This window comes from Mirounga angustirostris, unplaced genomic scaffold (assembly GCF_029215605.1).
Source record: "Mirounga angustirostris isolate CCGP_5_RB_7025 unplaced genomic scaffold, mMirAng1.0.hap1 SCAF_4, whole genome shotgun sequence".
NCBI classification, from domain to species: Eukaryota; Metazoa; Chordata; class Mammalia; order Carnivora; family Phocidae; genus Mirounga; species Mirounga angustirostris.
Window position 1 is genome coordinate 176,226,618 of NW_026991712.1, and position 21,172 is coordinate 176,247,789.

The following is a 21,172-nucleotide window of genomic DNA, read 5'->3' on the forward strand; positions in this document are numbered from 1 at the left end:
TGGAGAGGAGCTCTTGATCCAGAAGACCCAGCCAATGAAGAGGACACATGGGTGGCTCCTAAGTGGAGCTGACTTCTCCCCAGTAGGAAGAAGTACAGATTATTCTTTTTTTTTTGTCCATGCGTAGCCATTTTCTCTAGATGACTCAGTGCAATTGAAACAAACCCTGATGAGACATCCATCCAGTGGAAGGAATCCAGCGGGAACCGTTGTGGCCAGCCAGCCAAGATGGTTTTATGCTAAGAGAAGGGAGAAGAAGGCCCTGACTTGTTCTGCCTGTGCCTCCCGTAACGTGGCACATCCGTGCTGGCCTCCAGCCCCGCTCACACACGCACAAGCAGAAACAGCACGAACAGTTCCACTTGAAAGGCACCAAGCGCATCACTGGAATTTTGGTAGACTGTTAGGGCTGTTTCGAAGTCTGTGGTCTGGAGAGTTTGGGGAGAATATGTGGTGGAAAGAGCCGGAAGTCTGGCGTATGACTCCGAGCTTCTGCTGCTGCTTCACAGGGTCTTTGGCCTCCTGGGGGGGGGGTGCTGGAGGCTCCTCCCGCGGTGAGCTGGATGGGGCCTCGGCAGGTGGCGGTGGGATTGCTTTGGTCCGCCTACCGCACCCGCTCTGGAAATCTGCCCCTCGGCCAGGACACGCGGGCGGGTCTCCGGCACTTTGTCCCCTCGGCGAGCCCTCCCAGCTCAGCAGTAGGGCACCTTCTGCGTTTCCGCAGCCTTGCCCACCTGGCAGCGCGCTTCTCGTTCAGGTGGATTTCCGGGCTAGCCCATTCGCAGCTTTCAGGAAGGCTCGGACGGGGAGGCTTTAGCCTGCGGCCCGGCCCTGAACGCACAGGGATGAGGAAGCGGGCTGAGACCTCGCTGCTCTACCCTCAGGCGGCTGTGAGGAGGGAGGTGCACGGGGACCTAATCACGCAGAGCCCACTTGGGCCAGGCGCTTCTCTCTGCCGCCATCCCGCTGGTGATGCTTTCGGTGGAGGTGTTCTCGGCCCGCGGTTGCTCGCCAGGCCCCGCGCTAGAGGCGGCACCAGCTGCGAGGACTCAGCCCGGCCGCGTCACCCCGCTGTGCCCCAGGGTGGTCGTGCGGGGCGCCGCGATGGTCAAGCGAGAGCCGGCGGAGCGCCTCGTGCGCTGGCAGCGCTTCAGAGAACACCCGCCGCCACCAGGGTCCCAGCCTGTGGGGACGGAAATGAGGCTGGGGGGTCCCCTGTCCCACCCCTGAAATCACACGGCCTTCCCGAAAAGATCAAATTCCACATGGGTGGTTTCGGGTAGCTTTTACCTGGTCTTTTCCCGAAAGGTCTGAAGTGATTTATAAGAATGCAGCCAGTGTGGTACTCCCTTGGCAACGAAGCCGTCCAGCAGGAGGGCCACAGCTCTGTCCACGTTTGCCTTTGGGTCGCAGGCCGGCGCCAGCCCCACGGTCTCCGGAGGGTGGCCGTCCACCCCCCTGGGGCTGAGAACTCGAGTCTCCGGCGGACCGGGGGGCCGTTGGTCGTGGAGCCGCAGTGCCATCCCCGTCGCCGCCGTCACTCGGGTGCGCTCACCCTCGCCGCCAGCCAGCCAGCCCCGGTTCCCCCTCCAGCAGAGGCAGGGAGGAACACTTTAGGAGCCTGCTTCCCACAGAGTCTGACTCGGACTTCCGAAGATCAGACTCTGCCCAAGGGACCATGTCAGCAGCACTGGGAGCCCTGCCAGTGCCAGGCCCCACCCCTGTCCTGAGGGGAGAGACCCTGTCCTGAGGGTGCGAAGATGCGAGGCCCTCAGCCAGGACCTTATGGCCTGAGGAGCATAGGCTGGGGCACTGCCTCCCTTCTGAGGCTTTGGGGCTGCATGGAAGAGGCAGGGGTCATTAGGTCCCCGGGGGAGAGCAGCCTGGGTCGGGATGGACTGTGCAGGACGTTGGGGCCCCGGCTCCGCTCGGGGCGGTTGCCTGCCCAGGCTGCAGACACTTCTCCGCACCGAGGCCACAGCGACTTCTGTCTGGTGACTTTTCAGCCTCTGGCTTTGTGAGGTGTTTGTGTATTGTGCTCTGTCCTCAGGGACAAGGCCTTAATTAAGAGGAGCGGGCAGGTTAGAAGGACCCTGACTTCTCTTGACTTCCCTCTAACGGGGGAGGAGTGGTGCCCCTGGCCAGGGAACGGTTAATTTAATTAGGCTCCAAGTGCCTGGTTCATCCCCTTCGGGGAAGCATAAGGTTACATGTGGACAACAGGAGCCTTGTGTGGGAGCCTGTGGTTGACTCACAGATAGCGATTTTAATTTTTCTTTTCAATTTGCCTGCTCTTTGTTCTGCCCCTTCCTGACCCTTCCTTTAGAAAACTGTTCTTGCCTCTTATTCCAGGCTGTGAGCTTCTAGAAGGCAAAGCTTTGGAGTCTTGAGTATGAATGGCTGAAACCCAGCCCAGGAAGTTCGCCTTTATTATTTATCCCTGGGGTGGTTTGGGGCACCTGCCTAAGAAAAGGAAGCCGGGAGGGACTTGTTTCTTGAGAAAGTTCTTTGTTGTTAATGGCATGTGAAAAATTTGTTTCTCGGTAGAATAAAATATCTGTTACCAAATGATTTCCTAGTGTTGGCCCTGTTGGCCAGCTTCATTTAGACCCTGAGGACTGTGGCCCCGGCGACCAGTTGAGTACCTGATGTGAGCAAGTCCTTAGTCTGCTGTACCAGCCTCCTGAATCTGAGGTACACATGGTTCATCGTATCGTAATGTTTCCGAAGTAGGGAAATTGCTTCTTACACTTCACGTGTCCTTCGAATGCATTAATCATACATCTTAATTTATAGACATCTAATGAAGGATACAGTCTGTACTTTCACTTGAAGAATGTCATTCTTAGAGTCAAGTGATAGCTTAGTTGGAAGAGGGCTGGGTCTGAAATGGGAGGGAGGGACATCACCCCTGTCCCTGTGTGTGTGTCCGTGTGTCTGTGTGTGGTTGGGGGTGGAGGACTGAGTAGCCTTGGGTTCAGCAAGCGCAAAGCACCTGTCTCGCCATGCTCAGCGCCGGGCAGTGGGCACAGGGTCCCTGCTGAGGTCCAGGCATGGCTGGAGGGCTCCGTGCGGGCAGGGAGCTCCACTGCACAGCCCCTTTGTGTTGCTGGTTCCCTGTCCTGGGAGGGGTGTCCCTGTCCTTGGGGCCTCCTGCCACAGAGCCTTTGTGCTAGCTCCCATGTCAGTGTTCCCCTCTTTCCTTCCTTCCCATGTCATCACTGTGCCACCTCCTGGACCACCGAACTCCCACAGGCCCGCCCTTGCCACCGGGATGGCTCCTTGTGCCGTGTCGGTGTCCAGCGGCGAGAGCGTGTTTTGGGCGAGCAGGCTGTGTGTGCCTGTCTTGCCTGCCACGGTGTCCTTGGCACCTAGCACATCCCTGCTTGGGTACTCAGCGTGCACTGAGCAAAATGAATTTCTCTTTGAGGTGGGGACTGTGGCCTGCGTTTCTGAGGTTAAGGAAGGGTACACTCAGCCAGGAAGTGGCAAACCAAGGATTTGAACTTGTGTTTGATTTCAAGGTTGGTGTTTTCCAGAATGCCACACTGTAGATCGTTTCTGACACCAACATGTGTGTCGCTACAAACACTCCCTTTGGTCTTGTGTTTCATTTTCATGTTTGTTTATTTTTATTAGGGAAAAAAGGGGAAAGTTTGTAGCCTTAGAAAAAATAAAAGGAACAAACCCAACTGTAAGCAGAGACCTCTGCTGGCCGCCCGGAGCTCCGGCATCCTGACACGTGGCTGCCTGGGAGCAGGCGCTTCGAATGCGGGGAGCGGGGAGCGGGGCCAGCCAGGCCTCTGCCCAGCTGTGATTTCACCAACATTACTCATCTGAGTGTGCGACCCAGCGAACAGGTCTGTTTTCGATTCTTATCTCTCTGGTGGCGGGCGCGCAGCCAGCGGGCAGATCAAAAGATGGAATGTGTTCGTTGGGCCATTTTTTTTTAAGGAACCGAGCTACGGGGTGCACTTCTTAAGGACAGTGGTGCCGTGGATTGGATTATCCATGGAGTTGAACTGGTCTGGCTTTTGTGCTTTTTAAAGGGTTCATCTCAAGTTTCTTTTTCTGGTTGAACAATTGTTTTCAAAATTGATAACTAATGGAGAAGGGGAAGAGGTAAAATAGAACCACATGGCGGCGCAGACACGAACCTCACTTGTGGCCGGAAGCTTCTGATTTGTATCTCTCTTCATGGGATCCACTGTTGGGTTAGATGGTAGGAACAGCCTTCGGTTTGGGGCGACAGCAGGAGTGGATATAATTTTTACTCAACCGAACTGTTCTGTATCTCACGTGTGCTGTCTCAGACCACTGGCAAGTAGCGCTGCGACTCAGGCCCGGTCTTTCTCCGAGGCCTGGCTGACCCTTCTTTAAAACAAGGGTTCTCTAACTGTTCTACATCGAGGGCTGTTTTGAAGAGTAGAGGAGGTGATGTGGGGAGAGGCTAGAGTACAGTGCCTGGCATGCACTCCCAGGTGCGGACTGTGGCAGCCTGCTCATCCTTATCCTCGTCATTATTAAAGGATCACCTGCGGCTGGGGCTCAGGACATTCCTCCTGGGGTTTTCCCTCCCTGTTCCAGTTCACTTTATTCCTCCCTCCTCCAGCGCCACCGCCCCCCCCCCCCAACCGGGGAGCCAGGCGATGGTGTCAACTCCTCGGGTGTACAGGGCATGGTGCTCCCTGCTCTCTGGGGTGTGGCCTCAGGGGGAGCTTGGGGCAACGGAGAAATGAATTGGTGGAGCCCTGAACCCCACCGCACCGGGACAGTGCTTCGGCCAGTGCAGTGTTGTTTACTGTTCCAAGTCACTGAGAATTAAGTTCAGGTCCCCCCAACAGCGTGGACTGATCTCACACCTCTGGTGTTATCCGAACATTCCTCACAGAGGTTGTGAAGCGGTTCAGACAGGCAGTTTGGACAGAAACCATCCGGCCCTCGGGTGTCGGCACCAACCACGTGTTCTCGCTCAGGGACAATGGAGCCGATGACACATACACCCCAGAGTGAACTCTTGGCTTGTTTGGACCTGTCCTTTCATTTAAATTGCTCTGCAAACTCATGATCCTTGAGACTTAATGTGATTTCTTCCACTCTTCTAAGCACGTGACAGAACTGAGTTGGGGGTAGCCTTGGGGGTTGAGTGTCAGGAGAGTGCTGGTAACTCATCGATGAGAAATAAACTGCCTTTATTCTGAGTTTATAGTAGGACCTTGATCAGTCGGCAGACGTGCTGGAGCCCCCACCACCCCACGCGTGTCACCGGGCTGGGTCTGGGGCACGGGACTGTACCTCTCTCGGCTCACAGTCAGCACTCAGACTCCCGAGAGTGTTAAGGAGCGAGGAAGGAGTAAAGGGATAGCTGACGGCAGGACTAGAACAGCCATCCCCAAAGCTTTTGGGATTCAGTTGACATCAGTGTTAGTACAGGAATTCCAAAGAATTTGGCATCTTGGTAAAGAAGTTGGAGTTTGGGCTGGGTTCTGAAGGGTCATAGGATTTGAGAGAAGAATGGGGATGGGTTGCCAGGTTTAGCAAATGAAAACATGTATCCTGTGTATTTGAGATTCATTGTGTATCTGAAATTAAAAATGCACTGCCCAATCCTGTATTTTCTCCAGCAAGCCTATAAGGGAGGATATTTTTAGGCAGAAGAACACATGTGCTAACTTGCCTTCGCAGAGAGCCGCGAGCAGGACAGGGTGGTGTTGGGAGGCTGCAGGCAGAAGTGGGGGGTGAGATGGCGTGGAAGAGAGACAGGTTGGTGGGTAGCGCGCCAGATCTTGACGAATGCGCCCTTGGGCAGCTGCTCTGGTACCAGTCTGTGGGCATACCATGTCATCTGCACTTCTCAGTCCCCATGATGACGGGAAGATAAAAGAACACTTTATCTTTGGTCAAAGAAACAGGACTGATGGAAGGGAATACAAAGGTGTGGTCCAACTTGAAAGTTTACCCAAAAGGCGAAAATTGTACTTGTGTGGGTGAAGAACCGGCTGGCCGTATCACGTCCCAGTTGCTTTTCACGGAAGGGCACATCCTCCTCCTGCTCCTTCAGGAGTTTTCTGTGGTTTTCTGCACGCTGCTGTAATTTTGTGGTGACAGTTTAGATGTATCTTCTTCTGGGGTTGGTTAGTACCTGGCCATGGACTTTCAGGGGTGGCTGGATGTGGGAGCTCAGATAATGTCACCGCTCAGAAGCTCGTGCGGGTGCTCTCCTGATACCAGATTGGGCAGTGGTGGAGTGGAGGTCAGCTTTGCCCAGACCTCATGGGATTGAGAAGTTTCGTGACCAGAATAGGAAAGGTGGGCTGGGCAGGCAGCGAGAGCGGCTCTTGAGGACAGCTGGTGGTACCACAGATCCACCCTTTGTACCCTTGTTAGCTTTGTGCTTTGAAGAACATGAGTTACAAAGTGGGAGGAGTGGAGTCTCTTCCGGTTCTTTACACTGACCTTGAAAGTTACCCTGATCTACTTGGACAGGCGGGGAGGGCTGGATCCCATTTTCTAGACCAGTGGCTGCCACATTTTTTAATTTCACAGGCCAGAAACTTTTTTTTTTTTAAAGGCGGGGGTAGTGTGTGGAGAAAGAAAAACAGAGGAAGAGTAGGTCACTGGGTTGCCAACTTTTAAAACAAAAACCAAGTGGCCTATCATTTCATAAAATTAAAGGCATCTTAATACCCTGCCCCCAAAAAGCATTCTCCAACTAAAGGGTGAATACGTTGAACTGTATGAAGAATTTTACGTCATTTTGACTGTAATCTTTCTTTACCTGAAGTATTTTCACAAAGCAGTGACGTTCGTATCACAGACCGGCAGCATCCGGTCTCCAGCGGAGCTCACTCACTGTGTTTGACACGCGAACGGCCAGCACAGAGGCTAGAGCCCAGTCTTAGTTCCCAGTCTCGCCACCATTGCTCTGCTGCTCGGGGTCACATAGTAATAAACACGCCGGACTTCAATTAAAACGCCAGTTCTCTTTGTCTTAGGGCTTCTCCACCACATCGCGATTCATACCTGAGAATATCTGGTTGGAACCACACGTGGAGTTGGTCACTGGTGTCCGTCAAAGTTCCGTTCTTGATGACCAACTCTTTTGGTGAAGATCCTGACTGCACACCAGTGGATGAACTTAAAAACAAAGCCGACTGGTGTTTGGGAGGCTCCACGTTGTAAAATTCCTCCATCCATGCACGTACCGAGCACTCACTGTGTGTCCAGCGCTACGGCCATTAGGCACCGGGGATGCCGCCGGGACCGCGATCGAAGTCCCCACCCTCGCGAAATCTACATTCTAGGGACGGGGGGATAGACAGCAAATAAATTTAAACCTCCTTTCAGCCAGTATAAGTGCCAGGAAGAAATTATTGAAGTACTTCTGATCGTGGATCAGCCTTTTGGACAGCGGCGCAGCGGAGTCTGTTTCATACCAAATCCCATTATCTCGCGAGCTGTCCTAGGTTGGGGGATGTAGCTGCAAAGCAGCACGACGGGTGGGGAAGGGGAGACAGCTGGTCACAGGCAGAACTGGGGTTCAGAAGAACCGGATTCCGAAAGGTCCGTTTTTATCCAGTGCCTGGAGCCACCGGTGTGGTGAACTCAGGTGGGACCCGGGCTGACGTTGCCATCGAAGACTGCCAGCACATGATACTGAGTGCTGAGGAGGCAGGGTGGGCATGTCGGTGTCCGTCACTAGCGTGCACGCGTCCCCCCGTGCTGGGCGCTGGACTGAATGTCGAATGCATGGTCTCATGGGATTCCCCAAATCACAGTGCGTTGCTTTTACTTCCCCTACTGGACAGATACGGAAATCAGGTCAATAGTGCCAGGGCCCTGGCCGGTTAGAACGGGGTTCGAGGCAGAAGTCAGGGCCCAACAGGGAAGCTAAGGCAGCAGCCCAGCAGAACAAATGGTGATGCTTCGGGAAAGGACTTGTCCGACAGGCTGGCACAGAGGTGCTCAGGGCTGTTTCACCAGGGCCCCCAGCAGCCAAGCAAGACTGCTTCCAAATCCCAGCTGCCTTGGGTGGAAGCTGTTAAAGTCTTCCTTGGCCAGGACTTTCTTCCAGGTTTTGTGGCCATTGGTTGCTGAGTGGGGAGGTTATTTGCCACCTCATTATGCCTATGGTGTTCACTGTCCTTCCTCTTCGCTGTCTATTAAATCAGAGTTACCATCAGAGGGGGAGATTTGTCTACAGTCTGTAAAATGGGCGTAATACAGACCTACTTCACACAATGAGAGTGAGCTCTCAGGTAGACAGTATGCCGTATGTAAAGGCCCAGCATAGGACAGCATACACGGCAGACGCCTGGAAATGGTAGGGGGTTGATGTTCTCACCACCAAAACTAACTTTGAAAATCACCCCGTTTTTTGGGTGCCTGGATGGCTCAGTTGGTTGAGCGACTGTGTTCAGCTCAGGTCATGATCCTGGAGTCCCGGGATCGAGTCCCGCATCGGGCTCCCTGCTCGGCGGGGAGTCTGCTTCTCCCTCTGACTCTCCTCCCTCTCATGCTCTCTGTCTCTCATTCTCTCTCTCAAATAAATAAATAAAATCTTTAAAAAAAAAAAAAAGAAAGAAAATCACCCCGTTTGGGGGCACCTGGCTGGCTCAGTCGGTGATGCATGCGACTTGATGCCAGGGTTGTAAGTTCGAGCCCCATGTTTGGTGTAAAGATTATTTAAAAATAAAATCTCAGAACAAAAGAAAAAAAGAGCCCTGTTTGTGTGTGGGGGGGGAGGGGACACGGGTGGGCGTCCCAGGTTGTGTACCGGAGTTACTGGTGCGCGTATCTCTTGTGGGGCCAGATGAGCCGCACTGGTCCGTGTAGAGGGAACCGATTGTTTCACTGAGGCCAGAGCTTTTCGAGACAAGGTCTCTGTCCTCCAGCTGTGCCAGCTGGGGCCTTGGGGCTCAGCAGAGGGGCCCAGGGAAGCCCGCGGAGGCCAGGTGGTCCAGGAGGTGGCAGTCCCCTGCCCCACCTTTCTGGAGGCGGTCGGGGTCTTCAGGAGGAACACAGGAGCTTGGAGCGGTCTACCCGCCCTGCTGAGCGGCTTCTGGGTATCTTTGCCATATGATTTAACTTTTCCATTTGGAAGGGCTTTTGGTGCAGTTGGCAGCCACTGGCCTGGTAAACGATATGGTGGGGCCTCCATAAACCCAGGGCCATGAAACGAATAAGTCAGCACATTGAAAATATAGCATGGAAGTGACTCAAGCCCAAAGGAATCTGTTTCTGAAAGTGCTGCCATCCCTTCCTGGAATATTTTGGTGGAAATGGATGTTTGAGTTGGGAGGAGGAGGCCAGCAGCCTGGTTACTGGCGGGGCCATGTGTCCAGTTCAGCAGGATTTGCCCTGGGAGTCAGCCCCACCTGGCCCAGGCCCCCGGGCCGCCCTCCTCCTCAGTGATGCAGCTCCACGTGGGTCCACCCGAGATAAGCCAGCTGGAGCTCGGCGCTGTGCCAAGCTGGTGTGAAGCTACCTTTGCGGCAGGTAGGGTCGACTCTGCGAGCCAACCTGGTAATGCTTGGCCCGGGGCCTGGAAAGTATTGGAAACTCCACCCAGCATGGGCGCCTGTGGGAGTTCTCCAGCACGGATGGGTTATTCTCAGAGTTCTTTGGATTCCTATGTATTTCAAATGTTTACCTTCTTCTCAGGACTTGAGCTTGTACTTTGCCCACCAGAGGCCAATACCAAGCACATACATACTTAAATGTACCAGACCACCCTGGTGACCAGGTAATTAAAGCTGCACGCAGATTTGGAAGGGAGGCTGTGTTGGAAATCACGCTCTGCTGTAATTCAAGAACAGGTTTCTTTATGGAGGGACACAGTTGGTGTCAGACACATGTGGAAAAGAGAGGAACGGGCCCAGGATTCTGGCAGAGTACCAAGGGCCAGATGTTAAATGTGCTGACCACGATGTGGCTCCAGTTGCCATTAGCCAACCTGGGTCGAACGTGTTGTTCTAACCCCGGTTCTGCCTTTTCCTTTCTTTCCACCAGGTCCCCAGTCTGTGCGAAGATCTCCTGTCTTCTGTTGACCAGCCCCTGAAAATCGCCAGAGACAAGGTGGTGGGAAAGGATTACCTTTTGTGCGATTACAACAGAGATGGGGACTCGTACAGGTGAGTGCCCGGCTGGAGCCAGCCACTGCCACCCGGGACCACTGAACTCTGGCGGCCTGGGGGCCCGTCAGCCCTCGTCCTGTCTGTCTTTCTTCCTGCTCTCCCTCCCTGTCCCCGTCCTCCCATCCGTCCTTCCATCCAGTCAACCAGTAGATGTTTGTGGAGGGCCTCCTGTCAGCATTGGAGACTCAGCAGGGAACAAAGGGCCCCGCCCCTGGCAGAGCCTCCAGGCTAACGGGAGAAGGCCCTTGTTACAGCACGGAAGTTGCATGAAGTCCTGCTAAGGTTGCCAGGTACAGGGTGTGCCCGGTATGGGGATCTTGAGCACAAGGACGGCCTGTGTGGGCGAGGGATTTGGATGAGGCTTTGTCCAACAAACACACGACTCTGCTTTCTCTCCCCATCGCCGTGCTGAGGGCTGTAGATGACGAGGCTGCCATCAGTCCTTGCGCTGAGCTATCACGGCGCTAGACCAGGACATGCACCTCGCGGCTGATGACCGTGTGTTGTGATTCATGCTGCCAGGGCCAAGCTTATTCGGAAGTTAAGAGCATAGAAGAGGCTGGGGAAACTCCAGAAAAATTTCCTGAAGGAGGTGATGTGCAAGCTAGGTTTTTAAGGGTGTCTAGGAGTTCTTCCTGTTGAAAAAGATCGGGAATCCCTAAACTGTCCAGCATTTCTGTGATGGATTGCTGTAGTCAAGGCCTTGGAGAATGGTGGAGGAATGCAGTCTGCTTTAGGTTTATTTAGAGGCCATAGAACCTGGGCTGAGTCTTAAAGCTTCAGCTTAATGTTCTCCGGGGATCGGCGGGGGGTGGGCAGAGTCTGAGGGATGGAAGCAGCGAAGGCAGCCGACGTCGGCTCCAGACCAGCACTGCCCCCTCCCTGTAGCAACGAGGCCTTTGACCAATTACTTGTTGTCTCTGGTCTTTGGTTTGCTCACGTGTCTGGAAATACGAGCGTTCATTCTTCCGGCAGAATGCGCGGTAACATCTCTGTCAGTGTGTACTCTGTGCGCGGGGCACTAGTCTGAGTCCCTCTTCCGTGGAGCTGCAATCCCAGTGAGGAAGCCAAGTCGCCAGCAAATGCAGAAGTGACAGAGACTGGGAAGAGTGAGTCAGGAAAATAAAAAAGGATGAGGGGCAGGAGAGGCGGGATGGAAAGTCAGGGAAGGCACTCCTGTTAGTGCGAACACGTGAAACGGGACTTGGGCCATGTGCGGTCTGGGAGAAGAGCCTTCTGGCGCTGAGCGGTCGGGCTTGATCCAGCTTGGCAGGAAGGCCGGAGCGGGAGGTCAGAGGGCGCCGCAGGGCCCGTCGTGCCGGGCCTTGAAGGACGCCGCACGGAGTCACCGGGGGTTACGAGAACTGACACACGTCGAGGCTGAGGGGCATGGAACGTGGTGTGAGTTACAAAGATTTCATTAATACTGACTTTTCAGAGAGACCAGACAGATGTTTCATGGTTGTGTCCCTTTGCCAGCTTCAAATGGACGTTAGGTCAAGAATAGACCAGGGACCCGCGTGGGGATGGTGAGCAGTCGTCGGATTTGCGGTCCGTTCTGAGAGCAGAGCCAGCAGCGGCCGTGCGCGTGGACGGCGGTGGAGGGCCGACTGCAAGGCTTCTGGCCTGAGCAGCCAGAAGGCGGGGGCCACGGGGGGTTGAGGTGAGGAAGACTCTGGGAGGAGCTGCTGGTGGCATTTTAAGCCTGCGAGGCCCGTGGAGATGGCAGTGGAGATGTCCAGTAGGCTGCAGATAGCCCCGAGCTCCAGGAGCGAGGGCAGGATGAGGATGAGGATGAGGTGGACACACGGGTGCTGAGTAGCCCTGGGGTAGATCGCATTCCATCTGGAAGGGCCAGTCACTGTGCGGGTCATGGGTGTAGCACCAGGTCTAGTCCTCGCTGTAGAGAGGTCTGTGGTGGCCCTAAGTGGTCTGACGGACCAGGCAGCATGCCACCAAGGGACAGCTGGCCCCTCCGGGCACGGGGTTCAGGGGCACCTTCCCGGAAGAGGCGATCCTTGAGCTGAGTCTTGCTCAATGTCGTCATCGTATTTCTTGTTTCCACCTGCAAACTCCGGTTCGCTGCGTACGGCAGCTGTTCGCCGGCAGCCTGGGGACGGCTGGAATTGTTTCCATGGCCAGCGTCCATGCCCGGGCCGGGCTGCTCAGGACTTGGTGCCTACAGCCCCTTCGGGTCGTCCCGCCGGCTTCCAAGAGGCTTGGGGGGACCTCAGCCAAAGAGGAGCCCGGGGTGTCAGGGCACAGGACTGTTCTTTCCTTTTTCCCCTTCTCGGTATAAAACTTCAAGGTCTTCTGATTCTCCCCACACATTTCCATTCTAACTGTGTTTGATCGTTCACTTAAATAAGATCCTTATGGCATGACCACTGCCTGCAGCACCGTTTGAAACCTGTTAGCTCAAACAAAAAGCGCTCTCTGAGGGAAATGAAAGGCCTGACTTTTGAAATCTAACCATTCCTGTCCATCTGTCTTTTTTCAAATGGCCTCCATTTAAGCTCTTAAATGTGTTCTGAGTGCCCCTTCCACTAAGAATATTCTGGGTAATGTTATGATTTTTTCCCCCAGCTACAATTACCCCGGCTCCAGGACTAACGGCTTCAGATGCTGCCGTCTGTGAGCCAGGAGAAATGGGAGTTACAGGCTTCGTGAAAATTCCAGGCCCCCGGTCTGCAAGAGAGAGGGGCTCTTGTGTCTAATCAGGTCGCCTCTAAATGAAAGCCAGTTGGAGAGGGTCTTCTAGGTCCACAGGAAGGTGAAGACTGTGTAGCTGGGGGAACGAAGCTCAGACCTGGGGGTATGCGGAGAAGTCCTGAAGGGGGCACGTCAGGGAGGGAGGCCTCGGAGTCTCTTCCACTAGCCCCTGGCAAGCCTAGTGGTGGGGACGGCACCCTTCCACTCAATCTTTGTCTCGGGATCTGCTGGGAGGCCTTTGTTGTTGTTTTTAGGTGCTTAGGTTTCCCTCAGAAAAAGCAGAAGGTGGCTCCTTCTCTGTTGGTTTGGAGGACCACCAGCAGAATCCCCTGGGGTCTTTCTTTCCCACCCTGTGCCGTAAGGCTTTGGCCCATCACCAGCGCTCACTGCCCAGGAGCTTGTGGTCGGCGCTGGGGCAGGGGGAGGACAGCGTGGGCTCCTTCCCCGCGTGCCCTTTCAGCCTAGGGAAGTGGGGGGGGGCTGGGGCAGCTGCAGGAATCCACATCCGTGTGTGAGAGTGGGGGGCCGGGAGGCTGTGGGGGCTTCTGGGGGAGGTGCAAGGATTTTGTCACCTTTTTAACAGCTTTCTTAAATGAGCGTGTGGTTGAATGCCAGGCTCTGTTCTAGGTGCTGAGCAAACCGTGGAGAAAAAGACAGGAAAGACTGGTCCTCTTGGAACCTCTGTTCCAGAATTGTCTGCATCAATTCAGATGAATTAAAATTAATACAGCTCCTTGGTTGCACTAGTCACATCTCAAACACTCAGTGGCCTTCTGAAGCTGGTGGCTGCCATTTTGGACAATGCCGATACAGAACATTTCTGTCCTAGAGTAAAGTTCTCTGAGGCAGCACAGTTTTGGGGGAATGAGGAAGACGGGTTCTAACAATAAGAACAGACACATCAGCCGTGCTCTGGAAGGGAGAGGCCCCTCGGCGAGGATTTGAGGGTGCCCAGTGTCAGCTTCACACCTGCCTCCCAAGCCAGATGGGTCCTGGCTTATTGGACAGCTCTTTCCCATGCCGTGTGCCCAGTCCAGGGTGATCACAGAGCTGGCTGCTGGTCATGGGGCAGAAGGGAGCACCGTACCCCATTCTTGTAAAGTCTCTGTACCAAGTGAGGAGAATGGTGGGGTGGAACGGTCAGCTTGGAGGGAAGGGTTTCCAAAAGCTCCTTGTGCTTCGAAGTAGTCGGGGCCACTGCTGCCTAGAGTTTTGGGAACCAGGGGCAGTGACCCTTGCCCTGCTCACCCTTGGTGGCCTGGCAGCTGAGAGAGCTGGGACCTCTGTGTGGAGGCGGTCCTGGGGAGCGGCCACCGAGCTTACTCTGGTTCCATACTTGTGAGTTGCTGATGTAGGTGCTGGGGGCGGGGGGGGCGCCCGTTCCCTAGGAGAATGATGTTTGTGCACGGAATTCATTAAAACTGGGGTTCTGAAGACAGTGATCCCCTTTTTCCATAACATCAATTCCAAATTGAAAGGTTCTTTTGAGCCTTCTGTGAGGCAAAGTTTGCTTGTCAGGGGGCGGAAATGGGAAAGGCGATGATGTCGAGGAGTTTCAAACCACCCAGGAGTGGGGAGGACTTTGTCCACGGCCCACAGCAGTACCACCAGCCTCCATTCCTCTCACCTTTTCCTTCTCATTCTTTCTCTGAACTCCACCTGCAGGAATTAACGAGGAGATACTTCCCCTAGAACCCCGCTTTCCAGTTCTCTCTGTCATTAAATGCTTTCCTGATGTGGCAAAGTGTATTTTTTTTTAAATGCAGCAAGTCTTTGGGCTAGAAAAACAGAGGCTGGTTCTCATTACTTAGTCTTTTTTTTTTTAAGATTTCATTTATTTATTGAGAGAGAGTGTGTGTCCGTGCAGAGGTACGCAAGTGGGGGGAGGGGCGGGGGGGGAGAGAATCTCAAGCAGGCACTCCACTGAGCGCAGAACCCGGCACGGGGCTCGATCTCCCAACCCTGAGATCACGACCTGAGCCGAAAGCAAGAGTCAGACACCCACCTGGCTGAGCCACCCAGGTGCCCCAAACTTAGCAAGCTTTGTATTTGCCCATGGTCTCAGATGGGAAGGCTGTCCCGTTCTCATGGAGAATAGGACCCCTCAGGTTTTCTCACGTGTAGTCGGCCTGCCTCTGACCAACAGCTCTCTTAGTCCTTAGCTCAGTAGGAAGGTCTTTGGAGTAAACGTTTATCCAGAGCTGCCAGCAGGTCAGGGAGGCAAGAGGGGCATCTGCTGATCAATACAATGGTGAAAACAAAGGGATATTAGAAAAAGAGTAAGAAGCTGTCACATTGTTGACAGTACATGCCCGGCTCTGGTCTGGGCACCTGGTGTGTTTTCTCCTTTGCTCCTCACGACAGCCCTGTGGGTAGCAAATGGTAGCCTTGTTTAACACACTCGGGAAGGCAGGCTCAGAGAAGTCAAGACAACTTGCCGGAATACACAGCTGATGAGAGGTGGCGCTCGAGGCCTGTGCCCAGGCCTGTCTGCCCCTGAGCCCTTCCTTGGCAAACCTCAAGAAAGCTGTGTTTGTTGCAGAGCCTGGAAACATCTTTGCTATGGGTAGTGGCTTTTCCTCTGAAATGTCGGACCGCTGGGGCTCATGGCTCACGAGCCATGTCTCCTGGAATGACTGGTGTTATTTCCTTCTCCTTCCTCCCCTCCAGGTCACCATGGAGTAACAAGTACGACCCTCCTTTGGAAGACGGGGCCATGCCTTCTGCTCGGCTGAGAAAGCTGGAGGTGGAAGCCAACAATGCCTTTGACCAGTATCGAGACCTGTGAGTGACTTCCTCCCTTCCCACTTCGGCTCCCGCAACCTTGATAAGTAAATCACAAAGGAGAGTGTGTGCAGGCCAAGCAGCCTTCCTCGAATCTGTTGCCTGGCTCACCTAACGAATAACGAATTAAAACTGAGCGCTGACGGCAGGATGATGGGCACCGGCCTGGTGACCGGGGCAGTTATGAGGGGCCTCGGTGGTGGAGCGCTACCATGCACAGACCTGCCTGTGCAGCCCCATGTCGTGCTTCTGATAATAGCAGGTACCCCCGGGCCAGCACCCCGCTGTGTATCAGACCCAGTGCCGCACACATTCTGTGTGTTTTCTCAGATCCTCACAAACCCATAGCTATTTTAGTCCCCATTGCTCAGATGAAGAAATGAAGGCTCAAAAGGTTGAGGCAAGGGGCAGAGCCAGGAATCAGTGAGGCCTGTCTGTCTCCAGAAGCCCCCCTGTTGTTACCACCCTGCATAACCCCGACCGGTCGTACCTGCCTCCATCGGGCCCTTGCCCTCTTTTAGCCTCCGTGTCGCTGACTCCTGAGGTCTTTGGGCCTTTAGCCCCTGTTTTGGAAAGGCTTTTGCTGGGTCTGCTTAGATCCCCACCTCTCTTTTCTGCTTCCATCTGGGTCTGCCGCCCACCATACCACCAAAAAGAGCGGCCATTATTCACCCACCTTACAAGGAAGGGCTCTGGGGAAGGTTAGTCCCTTAAGCATTTTTTCCTGAACCAGTAGAATCTCATGGTAACGTGAGTTCTGCACTGAAAATAGAGCACAACTGTAAAAGACACAGTACTATACCACTGCACAAACTCGGTCATTTCAGAGAGGGGTCCAGAGACGTTTCTGTGCAGGGCCAGACAGCAAGCTAACAGTTTAGGCTTCATAGGTCATAGAAGTCTCTGTCATTTACTCTTAGTGTTCTGTTATTTTACATGTATTACCTTCTAAAAACATAACCCACCCCCCACCCGCCCCGAGAAATGTAAAAACCACCTCTCGAGCCTTGAGGTGGGTGGGATTTGGCCCTGGGTCTGTCATTTGCCCACCCGGACCTAGGATCTAGGCAAGAAGGTGGAAATGGAAGAAGCAAAGCATCGGAGCTGCTTTGTCCGGGAGCTGGTGGCAGCACCCGTGGTGTGGGGCTTCTGGACTCTGTTTTGCAGACAGTTGGAATGGCCTTCCAGCTCATAGCAGATTTGGTAAAACACATTTCATGAGGAATTTCTTTTAGAAGCTGGTTCGGGGGGAAAAATGACACTTCTCAGCCTGACATTTGGGCAGAAAACCCCAGGACGCTGAAGCAGACGAGTGAAATACAGAAGCCCAGCTCTAAGGAAGCAAGATCAAATGGCCCTGGCCCGTCCACATTTCTGTCGGCCCTGAATGCATCGCCGTGTGGCTTGGCTTTAGCTTGGGTATCGGTCACATGCTGGGAGTGTCCGTACGTTACCTCTCATCCCTGCAGAAGCCTCGGGGAGGAGGATTGCCTCTTCCTTACAGATGAGGGGACCGCGGGCTCCTGATGCTAAATGACTCGCCGTAGGACGTGGAGGTGAAGAGCTAGGATTTGGGCCCGTGTTCGCCTCAAGTTTCCACAAGTTACCGACCTTCCCAGGTGCAGTAAGTGGCAGTGTTGAACTGTGCTGTCGGAGACCAGCTGCTTGTGCAGGGAGGCTGACGTGGACGCCTCGCTGTCCCGTCGTTGGCTTGTGGTGGGTTTTACTGCCGCCTTCCCCCAGCCATTTGCAGGAAGCTCGTCCGGCTCCCACACGGGAGCTCCCGGGTGGAGTCTGCCTCGTGTTGCGCTGGTAGGCTTGACAACGAACGGGCAGTGACCTGGCGGTCCCCAGCCTTTGTCAGCACGCAGCTCTGCTTACCTCGTGTCGTCTCCCGCACAGCCCGTGTGCCAGGATTGTCCCCGTCCTGCAGGGGAGGGGACAGATTCAGAGAGCCCAAGTAGCTTGCCCAAGCTCACACAGCTAGCACGTGGTGGACCTGGGATGTAAAGCCATCCTCATCCAACTCCAAAGTCCGAAATCTTCATGTACTGGAGCTGCACTGAAGGTGCCCACCAAGTACTGAACACGACAGACCGCGTTCCTGCCTTCTGGAGTGTCCACTGTGGGAAGACACCACGTGGGAACAGGTGCCACGATGGGTGGCGGGATGGGGAGTGACCCGCTGCTTTAAGTGGAGTGGTCGGGATGGGACCTTGGAGCTGAGGTGTGTTGCCAGGACGGGGCCGGCTGTGCCGCAGGCTGGGAAAGAGCAGTCTTTCAAGGCTGCTTGTGCGGGAGCCTCTTGGATTCTCCAAGGGTCAGAGCAAGAGTGGTTCTGATTTCTTTCATACATAAGGGTTTGAGTTGTGACTTCTTGAACGAAGCAATTCGGACGTGTGGCCTTTGTACTGGCCTTTCAGGGGGAAAGAACCCTGGGAAGAAGGCTATATCTGGGAAGAAGACCTGGGAAGAGCCCAGGTCTCGTCTTTGGCTTCTTTTTCTCCTCCTTCCTGTCTTGCCGGTTTGCATATATAGTGATGCGTGGTCATTGTTAGGCATGTCCCTTCTGTGAGGCCTTGATTGGCCAGGGTGGTCACCCCTCCTCAGGGAGGTCACGCTGCCTGGGTATAATGAGACCTGGGACTCCCTCCCTAGGTGTACCTCCTTATGGCACCTCCTGGAAAGACCTCCCTTCCTGGGCAGATGTCCACTTTGAAGGTGGCAGATGTCTGTGAGCCTCTGCTCACCTCTGAAGGGAGCGTTGACCTGCTGGGGGGTTGAGAGGGGCTGACAGGATCGCTGCCAGCACCCGAGTGGGAGATCAAACCGGACAGGCCCAGAGCCTGAGGTGCTGTGGCAGTTTGTAGGCGTGGAACACGGCCCAGAGGCTGCCCACCAGTATGCTGCTACTCGTGGGGAGGAGAGAGTTCAGGGCCTCCGGGTGTTGGGGGTGCGGGGAGGCCCACGTCTCCCCACATGGCAGCAGCTACAGGCCACCGCAGGGGTGGTGGTAAGAGCGGTCACTGGGGACCCAGAGTCCTGTCTCAAGCCACTCACTGTTATCAGAGTACTGAGGACACTCTCTCCTGAGGCCATGTGTGGGGAACATTTTCCCAGCTGGACCACACATGATGAGTTAAAGTGAGACCCATTTCTGGGCCAAGAATTATGAAAACAAATCCTTTTTTTCCCTTCTTTCTTTCTTTTTCTCGTTATTTTTTTTACCGTCTTGGTACATTGCTCACCTCCAGAAGTCCCCATTCTCAGAGTGCCCTGAGTTGTTGGTGGCCACGTTGGTGACCATGGTATGGGGCCCGGAACGTGAGCTCTTCTTTTCCCTGTGGTTTTGGAGCAGAGGGAAGTCAGCCGGGGGCTAGGAGGCCATGTCTCTGCCTTGAGCACAGGCCAGCGGTTACCTGGGTGTTCTAGGGACCAGATTGTTCCATAGGATGACGCCTTCCCTTTATCCTCATCTCTGCCCCTTCCCATTAGAAAGACACATTCCAGGGGCACCTGGTTGGCTCAATGGGTAGAGCACGGGACTCTTGATCTCAGGGTTGTGAGTTTGAGCCCCATGTTGGGTGTGAAGATTACTTAAAAATAAAATCTTTAAAAATAGCAATGACAAAGACAGACATACTAGATTCCTGTGGGAAGACTCATTTGTTGTCACCCCAGGGAACGAAGCCACGGAGCTCTCCTTCCTGTCTTTCTGTCATTGGCAAAGGTCGCTCTGAGGGGAGGCATTCCCCCCAACACCACCTGTGGCTGCTGGCTCTGCTGCTTCTGAGCTGCTTGCAGGAGGAGCCGGCACGGGGGCCTGCGTCCCAGGCCTCGTGAGAGATGCCCAGAGCCTCAGGCAGACCCACCCTGCCAGGAAGAGAAGGGAGTGCTGCCACCGTGAGCGTGGAACAGGCACGCCATTGTGCCCAGGAGGACGAGACGAGTTAGACCGCCGTCTCCAGGGCACCCCATTCCAAACTGGAGCTTGGCCTGCACCCCACGGGGGTTAAGGAATTTGAAGAGCAGACCCATCCCCTGTGCTGACCTGGTCTTTGATTCCTGATGACCCCAGATATTTCAGATTTCTTCGATCCCGATGGGCCACAGAGTTAGGACTGGGCTTGCCTTGTGCTCAACTTCTTGACCACTGACCCTCTCAAATGACTAAAGCTGCCAGGCTCTGGCCTTCGGGCTCAAATCCTCCTGTGGTGAACACTTCGGAGAGCTGCTGGTTGTATGGACTGCTGGTGGGAACGGCCCTCGCTGTGCTGGGCGGGCCACTGAGATCGGCTCAGAGATTTGTCTGCTCTGTCATCTGAAGGTCTGGAGATTTGACAGACACCCCCCCTCCAAAAAAAGGCCCAAAGTGCTCTTTGCTGCCACCCCTCCCCACTGCCACCCCCACTGGCCTATGCCTTGGCGGGCCTTGTAGGGATATTTTGTCATCTGGCAAATCGACAGGCACCCTTTCTCCTTCCTGCTTATTGTGGACCCGTTAACCTTGTTCCTACTGCTGATGTTCTCCTTGGGAGGATGACTTCCGGAGCCTAGCACTGAACTGAAACAGTGATCCAGGCCAGGCAGCTAGAGCCGCACAGGCTTCTCCAGAGAGGGAGTGCTCGCTGTCTCCCCAGAGGCTGCTCCCTGCCATGAGAGATTACAGATTCTTCATTAGCATCCTGGGGGAAAGCCTTGGATTCTGTCCTCAGGTGGGAGCTTTGGTCCCAGCTCTGTCAAGGCTTTGACTTCACAGGGAATTAGAATGAATTATGAGCCCTAGAGCTGGTCAGAATGGTCACAGGGAGGGAGCTGGAGCCTGGGATGGGTGGACCCGCAGGCCCTCCACTTGTAACTCCTATGGGAGCGTGGCGCCCTCCTCTCCTGCCTGCACACCCTTCCCCCCATTGCGGAATAAATGTACCCTCCTTTGGGGTGTGGGCAGGAGGTAAGTTGGGGCCCCTCGGAAGTCAGATTGTCAAGTCCCTGCTTGCCTGACTCTCCACAGCTCCCTCACTGTGTTCTCCCCCGAGTCCCTCCCACGTTTATTGATGTTCCCTTTTTGCCATCATCAGTGGCAGAAAGGACCTGTGTGGCAACTTTCCCCAGGGAGTAACTATCCAACAACTGTTGATTGCACCACCCAAGCACTCCTGGTTTTAGGTTCAAATAGTCCATTTGCTGCACATGCTTAGGAACATCAGTCAAGCCTGTCCTCCAGCTGGGTGGGGTCTACTCTCAGGCCATGCGGATTCCTCACTGCCCTTCCCCGAGCCCTCCCACCCTGGTCACCAACATCCAGACCACTTGATTCTTCTCTGCCAAGCCCCAGTGTAGTTTTCTACCTCTGAGCGTGGGCCCGGCCCAGTCCAGGGAATGTTATTGGAACATACATAGCACCTGGGGAGCAGGGAAGGGTAGCAGAAAGGGCAGGCTCTTGGGTGGCTGGCTCCTAGGATCGCTTCACGTTCTTTCTTGGTAAAGTTGACTGCTTTTTTAGGCCCAAGCCTAGGGTGGCTCAACAGTCACAAAACCCC

The 21,172-nt window shown here is 54.6% G+C and overlaps 1 protein-coding gene across 2 annotated transcripts in view; it reads left to right on the forward strand.

The window, feature by feature from the left end:
- The window catches only part of CAPZB (capping actin protein of muscle Z-line subunit beta), a 131,162-nt gene that overhangs the window by 80,080 nt on the left and 29,910 nt on the right, over nt 1-21,172 (forward strand). For both annotated transcript variants that reach the window (XM_054513107.2, XM_045898559.3), the window contains exons 3-4: nt 10,012-10,133; nt 15,519-15,632. In XM_054513107.2, coding sequence (XP_054369082.1) covers nt 10,012-10,133; nt 15,519-15,632 — 236 coding nt within the window. The remainder of the gene's footprint in view (nt 1-10,011; nt 10,134-15,518; nt 15,633-21,172) is intronic.